Genomic DNA, 11,386 nt, shown 5'->3' on the forward strand with positions numbered 1-11,386 from the left:
GCAGTCACTAACCTCTCTTGTAAACTTACGTGTCTGGAAATCTGCAGACAATAATCTTTGTACTGGAGAGGAAGGAGAAAGAAATGTTTGATTTAACATTAAATCAAGCAAAGAAGCAGAGAAAATCAAATTTGTGGCTTACACGGTCAACTGAGTAGCTCTTCTCTTGTCCTTATTTAGAACTGGAGCAAAGTGAATCTCGATAAAACAAGTTTGAATAATGAAAACAACTTTGTTTAGATTCAAAGTTACATTTTTACGAGGAATTTCATTGGCTGGAACAATGTTTTTGTTAGCATTTTGTCCAATGAAATGAAGTCTTCTATTTGTTAGTCCCGCTGAATTTGTAAACGACAACTGGAAAAGAAAACAAAGAACTGTTTGTTACATTCTACTCTTAATAAATGAAAAAATTGAGAAAAGAAGCAGACTGAGGCGAAAAAAAAAATTTAGCAGTAACTTACGCCGTCAGCCACCGAGTCACTTTTTGTGTCCATGCTATTAATTTTAGCCCTCCAGTTGACAAATAAAGTGATTGTGGACAAAACAGATTTGTGAATTAATTTCGCAACTATATTTTGAGGGACGTTTTCTGGAAAGTATTCTTAAAGGCAGTGTTATTCGACAGAAATCAATTCTACCTTTCGCATGGTTACAAGCTACTTTTCACATATGAAGCGAGTTTGACAAATAATTATAACCTTTAAAATATATACCTCCAGTAACTGTATTTATTACGCTTAAACAGCAAGGAATTAGTGTTTACCTCTTAATTTTCAGCATTCTGTCTCAGAACTTGCCAAAGTAATGACGTTCCCTCGTGTTTTATAGAAGTTCATACCGTTGGGCTTGCTGTATCGATCGTCACTTGCTGTAAAGAAGTTTAATAGCCGGATTAAAGACATAACTGTAGCCTAAGTTAAAATATGTTTACGTGGCGGCCAGACGGTCTTCATGCAAATCAAAACTCTCAAAGCGGGTAGCGAAAAGAGTAAAAAGTGTTGCAGCTATTTAACTCTCATTGGATGGTTATTTTCTTAAATTAAGCTTTTCCCAGACGAAAAACGCCGGTTTCTTGAACGCTCCAATAAGTACTTGTTCCAAGCCGTCGAGTGCTCCAATGTAAATATTTGCAATTTATATTTTTGTAAGTGAATTGTTTGATAGTGTATATTTGAGTTCCGGGTGATTGCGTTTGTTTGACAGGATTTATATCGCAAATAGAATGTGATTTATTATAATTAACTCTTCAGTCGGGCTATAACCACTCGACATAATTAACACTTCCTGTTTCTGCCAAGGACGATTTACGATTAACCACCCATATAGTACAGCAGAGTAGTAGTAGTATTACTTTTTTTGGATTTTTATTTAGGGGAAAAGAACCGATAGCTAGAATGGATCATAATTGAATAATCACGATTTCACTCACTCGTCTTTATGACTAAACAAACAGGAAAAGATTACCATACACGCAGACTTTAACGTGACACGCGTGACTCTCAGTCTTTCGCGCGCACGTTCATTGAAGAATCGTGTGCAGTTCGATCTCGAGTGCGATACCACAACTGGGGAATTTACATTTAAGATTGACTAATGACTTTTTAGTGGAAATGTTCAAAATATGTTTCCTTACGAACTGAATTTGAAGTTTTCCATGATCACATTTGAACGCGCGCTATCGACGAAGAGATGTAGAAGGTATGTGAACTGACTAGGCAGTGGGGGTGGGGGTAGGGATGGATAAAAATGCGACTGCATGTTTCCCAACGTAAACATATCTAAACTCTAAAAAAATTATTCAGTAAGTCTTTTTTACGACTTTTAAAGTTCACAGACCGAATAATACAGATAAAAAGAAAGACAGCTGGTCTTATTGAGTGAGAAAAAAAGAATGTTCGTGTTCTGGTGTGGCGCCCTATTTAAAGCGACTGTGTCACGGATTTTAGGCATGGAAAATGACCAACAAATTCAGTTAAATATAAAAAATAACCTCTTAAAACAGTGAAGGGACATTTCAATAACACAGCAAAAACAAAAGAAGGTACGGATGGCAAAAAATGAAAAAGATCGAAACGGATTGTGATATGGGCATCTTGTTGGGATGAACAGTTTTCAAAGTTAGTCTCTTTTGCTTGTAAATTAAATTATAACGCCCAGAGACACATTTGGTTGCAATAAAGCTATGGTTTTGTCATTAAGATCCATAGAAGTAATTTCTTTGCAAAAATTAAGTTTTACAGCGAGTATTTGGCAAAGCTTAATAAAATAATCTTAACTCAGCCGTGACACAGTCCCTTTAAGCATTTCTAAATTAAAATGAGTGTAGTTAATTCAAAGAGATGCTTGCTGCTCCGGTTTGGCAATTGTAGAAAAAATTGCCGTAAAATCCGCCTTATGCTTGTGTTGTCTGTGTTGTTTTTAAACAATGAGAAAATTGTTCCATTTGAATGCTTTTGATTTGATTCCCTAAGATTGAATTTCGCGCAACAAACCTTTTTTACAAGGTCCAGTAGCAACAGTTAATGATACTACGTTTGTTTTTATTTTTTGTTCTCTCGAAAACGTACTGAGTTTGTTCCAATTATCTTTGGACAGATTAGAAAAGTTTGCATTTTGGTTGATTTTACAGTGATCGTTTGACTACCCGGCATCACTAGTGCTTTTAAGACTGACTTTATGGCCAAGAAAAAATTGTAAACAATTCAGATGTCAGGAGGCAAAATCAGTCCTTCAAGAGAAATATTGGAAGCACCGCACCAGGAATCTAAGGGCAATTAAAGAAAAAAAAGTTAAACAAAATTGGAAACGAAATTTACAACTGAGGCGAAATTGAAGAAGTACAGTTGGCCGGGCGTTCAGAGATATGTGTGTTCAAGAAAATTATGAGTGGGTAAAAATCAATTTTTTTTTATTTTGTCGTCCAAAAGAAGGCCTAAAAAAAAAAAAATCCAAAACAAAAACAAGTGACTACAGGTAACAGTTTTGAAACTAATAACTTTGTCTTCAGTACTGGCATTTATCGTTTTGCATTATAGTTTTACGTGATTTGTGGAATCTTGTATTATCGCAATTTTTTTTACCCTTTTTCTTTTTTAGCTTTTTCTATTTAGCTATACTTTGTAGCTTTCATTTTAACCATGTAGACTTTCTTTTTGGCTCCTTTCAGCCTTAACCCTATTCAGACCGGGCTTTTTTGGACCTTCTTAGACCGGGGGGGGGGCTTCGGAAGCCCCCCCTATGTAACTTCCAGAATATTAAAGCAATCGCCATGAAAATAATAGCATGTATTGTACGTCCGAAACTCTTTCTTTTGGTATACGTCACATGGGATGGTGACGTCACATCACGTGACAATTACATCATGATGTCAACACAGCCGCCATCTTGGATCCGCCAACTTGGATTTCAATTTTTTTTCCAAAATGCCAGAAAACCACCCAAAAACATTGCAAAGTACTCAAAATGAATAAAAATGTGCTTTAAACCCGTAAAAGTGTAAAAATAATGCCATTTAAGTTGTTTTTTATTAACAGAAACACGGAAAATTACAAATTTGGGAAAACATGCCTGTCAAAATGCCGTTGCCATGGTGATGTCAAGTTCCTGACACATCATCCAACCCTACCAATTTGTTGCCAGATAAATTTTAGGAAAACTCAGAACGTTTGGCCGCGTTTGGTTAAATCTTAAAAAAGTAATAAAAGTTCAAAGTCAGCGCGGGCCTCAAAAGCCCCCCCCCCCCCGGTCTGAATAGGGTTAACAAATTTTCGAAATTTTTCTAACTGTTGTAATTTTCGAAGTCTTCTGTGACACTGTGGAAATCACTTGCGACCTCAATGCGTCTTTACAAATCTTGTAACTTTTGAATTTTTTTTCGTAATTTTTGCAAGGCCACAAAAAGAGTTCTGCAACTGAATAGCATTAAAAAAACAGACACGTTGCCATTAATCTTCCTGCCTTTTATTTAAAACAGCAAACGAGAAACGATTACAAAGCACACCCAGTAATCAGACGAACGGCTCGTTAAATAATTTAGCGAATTGATCACAGTCCCATTATAAGCGTTTATTGCAGGAATGGATGTTTTGTCCCGACATCTAAGCCTGAGGTTTAGGAACTTCTTCAACATAGATCCGGGACACTGAGTTCCAGCCTGTGAAGCCATCAGCGTTTCCGAAACTGGGACAATTACCGATCCAGAATCCCACGCGCACCTTGCCTTTGTGGATGTTGTTACAGTGACCCTCAATATGGCGGACACGGTGAAGATCTTTAAGATATGATCCACTTCCTTTTGGCATGTACACAACACCGTCAATTGGCAAGGGAGCTGCACATTCAGCACCGTTGAAAGTGAAATACCAGCGTTTGCAGCAACTGTTACAGTTGTAGATTCTCAGGGCACCAGTGAAGTAAACATGGAGGGATGTGTCAGAGAAGTTCTTGGTGAACACACAGTCCTGTGAAAAAGTAACGATAAAAGGAAATTAATAAATAAATCGAAACATAAGTTATTTTTCAGCAAGAGAATGTCCGTGGAATTTTATAAGAGGTTGCTGTTTTTCTCATGCATTTTGAAGTTGCTCACCTTTATACGTAAAGTTTCTTACGTTAGTTATATACCACAGTCAAACACATTATTTTTGATAAACTTATGACCATTAAAAAATTACCTTTATCAGACCGTTGTCTTTGCCGTCGTCTTTTTTCCACACGCACTCTTTCCAGTTCTTAAAAGACATCGCACCAGGAGTCCCAGGGATTCCACTCGACCCACTCTCTCCGCGCTGCCCCTTTTTGCCGGGAGGACCCTGGACTCCAGGTTCTCCTTTAGCGCCATCCTTTCCATTGATTCCAGGAGTTCCTTTGGGTCCTAGAGGTCCCTGGGGTCCAGTCTTCCCTGGGCTACCCTGGTCACCTTTGGCTCCTTCACGGCCATCGCGGCCATCACGGCCTGGTGCCCCAGGGGACCCAGGCTTGCCGTGCAAACCAGGGACACCACCATAATAGAAAGGAGGAGGCTGCTGGGTGGGAATAAGAAAAGTGTCATAAGTTATTTAGGTTTGACATCATTGATATAGATATCACTTTTACTATTTTCTCTATCACAGTACTTTATTATTCTAAGCTAGTTGCTCTGAGTACAATTTTCCAATTTAGTTGAGTCGTTTCCCTGCTTTTACCCTAGTTTGTGTTGGCTCAAATTATTGCCAATTTTTTTGCGGTGTTATGCGGCTATCGGCGACTTGAAAATTGATGATATTGATCAATTGTAAGCCTGTTAGTCTGTTAAAAAGAGGAGCCAAAAAAATCATTAGAGGATGCCTTAATTGTTTTCGCGCTAAACTGTTTATTAGTCAAAACAGTGAATGATATAAAATATCGCATCTGATCTTGCCTAAATCTAAATTAATATTTGGAAAAAAATGTCGTTTTGCTATTTTCAGAACTAGACATGAACACATAACGCAATTAGATGTCACTTACCATTTTGTAGGATGGTTGATTGGTTTTGTTATCTGCTGTGGCGCAGCAAACCAACAATGACATCGCAAACAGAGACAACAAGGAGATCACAGAGACTTTATGCGAAATGAAAGCCATTTCTTCTTCAGGATTTGCTGCAGGAAAAAGTTAGCAGAGACAATATTATTAAAAATGTCGAAATTTGTCGACATAACGATAGCCTGGAGTAAGTCCATAATGCTAATTTGGCTTATAAAAGCATTTGAATTCTGTTTTGTTTTTCAGTCAGATACTTTCAAACAAAGCCTAAAACGACGAATTTTGAAGTCTCTTGCGGGAAACTGAATTTTAAACTTAGCTGATAAAAATGGAAATATACAAAAACATATTTATTGAAACTTTCCCTCTAGCAGGGTCATCTTTTTCGAGTCCTGGCGCGTTTGATATGAACTAATATTGCGTACAAATCTATTTTTTTCAGCAAACGAACGATAATTTTTCTACAGTGATTCTAATTTTCTAAAATTTTGTGCAGATCGTAACACTCGTAGAAGAACCCACTGTTATTCATTATTGAAGAATAAATATAACTCTTCAAAACTATAGGGCATTTTTGACCGTCTTATCATTTCTGCTCCAATCTCGAATGTTATCGATCTTGTGTTTCTAGGTAGTGACAGTTTTGCTATACACTATATACGCAGAACTCTCGGTGAGAATAGTTCGACTTTTTCGGCTAGGTAAACAGGCGTCTGAAGTAAATTTTTCACTGGTAATAGATATCGTGAAAACCGTTTAGCAATTACGAGCAAGAAATACAGAGAAAATGGTCATACCTTAAAGCTCGAAGGGTCGCTTTTCTGTTCCAAGTACCTGTTGAACAACTCACTGTAAAGGAATGATGAGTAAGCTACGTGTACAACTGAGTTTTCAATCTTTCTGTTGCCTTTGGTTCGTGTTCGGACCAGTTTAATGTTGACCTTGAGTCGAAATGTTACAATAGAATATTACATTACTGATAAGGTTTATGACAGTTGCTTTGTCTTTATACAATAGGAAAAAAGATTTTGACTTCCTGTTACGTTGAGTCGAACAAATATAAAGTTATTTTCGGGGTATATTTAAGTTTGTTTTTAGAGATATTCTTTATTTTAATGGGCATTTTTATAGAGGCACAAAGCGAAAAAAATACTTGAAATTCCCGTCCCACTGAAACAGTGAAGTTGCCAAGTTGCTGTATAGACTCGAGTTTTCGTTCGTCACTGAAAAGCGATCTTCGTCTGAGAGATTCTGAGATTAACTGCAGCCTCGATTCGGCTACTATCATTAAATATCTGTTCCCTCGTCATAATGTAACATGTAACTCTGGTTCGCTATAGCCGACTGCATGGAAGTGGGTCGTTTATGGTTTTGCATTTACCATTACTTTTTTAAATTTGTTAAAAATTCTAAAAAAAGGCTGTGTACTTTATAAGGAGTCAGTTTCGTAACAACACATAATAGAAATCGCATCTCATGATTAGTACAAATATTCGTTTGAGTGGACCAACGTTAACTCTAATTTCGTATCGCTGAAATGGTTGATGCCCCTCAACGCACCAAATCTCTCTCAGGGGGTACTGTTCAGTCTCGTTCTCTTGAAAGCGAACAAGCTCCGAGCACTGACTCTTCGACCTTGTATGCGTGTTTCATGTTACTAACCAGTAACAATAACCTTTACAGCGCGCTAAATCTCTGGACTTCGCCCGACAGATGCCTATAGTAATAATTATCGATTGCAGTGTTCGCTTCTAATTGAATATTTCAGTGGTTCATGTTAGTAGTTCTTCTCTATCTTCTTACCGCGGTTTTTTCAAGGTGCAGTAGTTTACTTAATACTTCCATTTAGATTCATTTTAGATTCTTCCGGACTCTTTTATTGAAACATTTTTGGCTTGTTCCTGCTTCTGGAACACGCTAATAAAATTTGTCTCCCTCATACCTGCAGTGAAAGTCATGTTAAAATGACAACCCTCAGTTCTTTCATCACAAAATTCTTCTCATTTGCCATTCTTTTTAGAGGTTTTCGCGAAAAAATGTCACCATTTATTTAGAGCTATAGCAAGTAGAATGCTAGATGGCAGAACTGGATTTGGTACAGTTTTTGGTGATAATAGTTCGCGTAAAGGTCGTATTTCGTATTTCGTATTTCTTTTTAATTTCTTATTTGAAAATGTTATTGAGTAACAGACAAAATAACTGGTTTTGTTGACTTTCCTGGCGTTTTAGTTTGTTTGAGAGATGTTCTTCAATGTAAAGGCAATTTTTGTAGAGGCGCAAGTGAAATATTTTCTGGTTATGCCTGTCCCTCAGAAGTAGGTCGCCAAATCTCGGTTATTCACAGCGTAGACTCGAGTTTTCGTCACTCAAAAACGATCTTACTTTGAAAGCTTCTAAGAATTACTGCAGCCGCAATTTGGCTAATATCACTGAGAATTGAATAGCGATTGGCTCCCTATGTTTTTTTTGATTGCCTGATCCTGATAGTGCTTAAAAATACTATGTAGTCGAGTTCCACAACACAGAAGATATAGTTCCATCAATATGCAAATATTCAGTAAAATGTCGCAAAGTAAAATCCTTGGTAACTAATATCCATGCACAGTTACATGTAACGTACGCCAATTTTTAACGAGCTGATTTTGATAATAAGAAAAAGGGAGAGCTATGAAACTTGAAATTTCTTTAAACATGGTTGTAGCATAGCCGAATGATAACAATTTAGCAGATAAATAAACTCTCGTGATATGGGACAAATTAATGATGTAAAAATCACTAGAGGAATTTCGTTTTAGTTCCTCTCCTTATCGCCCAAATCCGAGATCACGCGGTTTAAAACTTTTCCTTAATCACAAAAATATGATTATTTTGTTAACAAAGAATATATAGCCTGTACTTCAAAGTAACTGATTAGTTTTCTTTTTCTGAAGATTTGATTTAAGAGCTCTTGTTTTGCCACGCTTGTAAACACAGACGAATTTGACTTGTTTGTCAAAAGCCAAATAAAAAATTCCCATTCAGCTCGTTCTTAACTTTGCTGAATGTCAAAATGGTACCTCTGCCTTAAAAAAGGGCTCGTCATGAAGTGCCGAAAAGTCGATATATATGATTACACTTTATCAAATAATTGACATTTCAAGACATGTTGAATCTTTGGCTTTGCTGATGATTGTTCAGTCTCACGGGTTTGTTGGTTTCTAAAGGTTTTTCTATATTATCATTAATAAACATGTCAATCAGATACAGTTGTATGCGTGTTTTTTCCATAAATGTATTTTAACGAAGCAAAATGTTACAACGTTTTCTTTCCCGAAACCAATCGAGTGGATTCAGTACTCTGGCAAATCGATCACACCAACTGTGTATTCATGTTGCCGGTGACACCATACTCCGATTGATCTAAAATTTCTTTTTCTGCAACCCTGCGATATATTAAAATAGATAATTGAAATCGAGAAGCGACCAAGTTATGCAAATTTTAGAGAGCAATTTTTCTGTTCCCGTTTTATTGCCTAGTGTCCTTAAAATCGCTGGAGAGTGTTAAATGTCGGTTGACCTCGCGATTTAAATCTTTCTCAGGCGGAATGATATGGGCTTCATTATGGAATTTCTTGATCTCCGGGCGACGCGTGCTTGTAATTTATATACCGACCTATCAGCCTCGTGGCGAAAATTAGTGTGTAACAACATCTCTTGGCCGATATCTTACAAAATATCAGCCTAAAATTAAAATTACCAACGAAAGTCACATTTGCATGACTCCTTTTACGATTTCTGATTTTTTTCTAGTACAAGGTTGGTTTCAACATGTTGTATCTCGCGAGAAGCTAAAAAAATGTTTTTATTTCTTCCAAATGCACTTAAAATTCAACAAAATTAGACAACACGGAGCATGGGCTTAACATTTTTCCAATGCAAACATCTCAACTCTCTCAACATCTCAACTCTCAACATAAAAATGCTATTTTTGCCGAGAGCTAATTATATATAATTGTTCCTTTTACTTAATTGTGCTAGTTTGAGAAGTCTGTGAAGGGTTAGGGCTCTGATGAGGCACAGAAGAAAACGCCAGAGTAACTAGATTGCAAATATTTCACTTGTGCTGTAGTTCGTTTTGTTAGGGTTGTGATCAGGTACAGAATAAGGCGCCAGAGCAAACAGATTGTCAGCGATAATTCACTTGTTAATTATTTTCTTAGTTTATGTCGTAGTTCGTTTTGTTCGTTTTTTACTTGGCCCTTTTTCTACTCTAATATCTCGATCGCTTAACTAAACACGAAATAATTCAACGCAAAATGAGAGTCACCAGTGTACACGTTGCAAACCTGACTTGGGGTCTTGGGCATCTTTGTCGTTTTATAAAATAAAATTTTCAACTTACCTTCGCATCCTCGTCCTCCTTTTCCCCAGCATCGTATTGTCCGTTGACTTAGTAGTTTTGAAAAATGCTACAACTGTTTCATAATTCACCCTTTTTGGTCAATTAAGCGCTGTTTATCAACAATGAAACGTAAACTAATGAAGCCTTTAGTCTAGTACCTAGGCGTTCTCTTCCCACTAACTCGTGACGTCACGATTAACTATGCATTACGTCACAGCATGTTTCCAGGACCATGGTCGCACCATGCACTTGGTCTACATCGAACGCCTACAGGAATAGGTCGAGTCGGGGTTAATTTCCATTTAAAAAGGTTTTTGTAGTCGGATAAACTGTAAAGTCAAATTGTACTTCTCAGTAAAATTCACACCTTTTGGTCAATTTAGCGCTGCTTGTCAACAATGAAACGTAATCTAATGAAGCTTTAAGTCTAGTATCCAGGTGTTCTCTTCCCACTAACTCGTGACGTCACGATTACCTATGCATTACGCCAAAGCATGTTCCCAGGACAATGGTCGCACTTTACGCTTAATCTACAGCGAACGCGGCTACAATACGTCACGTCTCTCTCACACAGTATATAAAAACATCATGACTGCCGTAGTATATAAGATCCAGAATTCCTAGAATCTAGGACTGGAAACAATGTGTCTTCAGAGCCCTTCGTTTCTCGTGCCAAGGCCTCGCCGCTAATTAATTATAAGAGAAGCGAAATGGGCCATGGAGAGGAGAACGAATTCAAATCCACGTCACCGAATGCTGTCATGCACGAAAAAGCCCATCGCAATAGTAAGAATTAACGGCAATCCCGAAACGTTAATCTCTGTTTTGGAAAACTCTAAATTAACTTTGACGCTCCTTCAGTTTTAAATTTTTGCGATCAGGAAACTGTTTAGAGTTAGTAGCTTCAACTATTTTAAAGAGCGCACGTGTTGTTTACAGTTTCTTTGCAACTGGTTGATTTCGCAGTCAGCTAATGACACCACCGTATATTTTTTCTGAAATACAGTGTTAGGGCTAGTAAATAGTCTGTCAAACATGAAAGCCAAAATCCTTGAATGGGAAGATTTACGATGGCCCCGGTCTACAACCAATCTCCCGGATAGAACACGTCCCAATCAATGTAGGCATTTACGATCTTCTGTGTAATGTTCTCATATAATCACCCCAATCGTAAGACCACTTTTTGAAGTGACAGCGGATATCTAAATGATCAGATCGGGGCGATCATTGGAGAACCAACCTTTAGCGCGGATTTTGGGATAATAAAATTGCTGTTAGTTTACAAACTTAGTTTGATGTCTAATGGCCTAAAACCCCCCTCAATTGGAGGATATAGACGTACACTGATTGTTTTTCTTTTTTGTGAGGTGACGTTCACATGGTTTGAACACGAAGGCGGTGTTCTCAGAACGTGTTTCAGGGAAATCGTACTATGAGTAAGGGTTCAAATGTATCTTTTTATTTCGTCGCTACACGTTAATAAGATCAGAAATCCTT

At 37.4% G+C, this 11,386-nt stretch overlaps 2 protein-coding genes across 2 annotated transcripts in view; both read right to left on the bottom strand.

Annotated features, from left to right (window-relative positions):
* LOC144651886 (collagen triple helix repeat-containing protein 1-like) overlaps nt 1-1,104 on the bottom strand; it is a 34,241-nt gene extending 33,137 nt beyond the window's left edge. The window contains exons 1-2 of the mRNA XM_078511941.1: nt 767-1,104; nt 13-357 (exon numbers count right to left, since the gene is read on the bottom strand). Coding sequence (XP_078368067.1) covers nt 13-99 — 87 coding nt within the window. The 5' untranslated portion in view covers nt 100-357; nt 767-1,104. The remainder of the gene's footprint in view (nt 1-12; nt 358-766) is intronic.
* Nucleotides 1,105-3,947: 2,843 nt separating this feature from the next.
* Nucleotides 3,948-11,386, bottom strand: part of LOC144651835 (uncharacterized) — a 216,332-nt gene continuing 208,893 nt past the window's right edge. Inside the window, exons 2-4 of the mRNA XM_078511863.1 lie at nt 5,491-5,624; nt 4,677-5,027; nt 3,948-4,463 (exon numbers count right to left, since the gene is read on the bottom strand). Of these exons, the coding sequence (XP_078367989.1) occupies nt 4,101-4,463; nt 4,677-5,027; nt 5,491-5,607 (831 nt within the window). The 5' untranslated portion in view covers nt 5,608-5,624 and the 3' untranslated portion in view covers nt 3,948-4,100. The remainder of the gene's footprint in view (nt 4,464-4,676; nt 5,028-5,490; nt 5,625-11,386) is intronic.

This window comes from Oculina patagonica, chromosome 4 (genome assembly GCF_052425735.1).
Source record: "Oculina patagonica isolate OP01 chromosome 4, crgOcupat, whole genome shotgun sequence".
In the NCBI taxonomy this organism is placed as follows: domain Eukaryota; kingdom Metazoa; phylum Cnidaria; class Anthozoa; order Scleractinia; family Oculinidae; genus Oculina; species Oculina patagonica.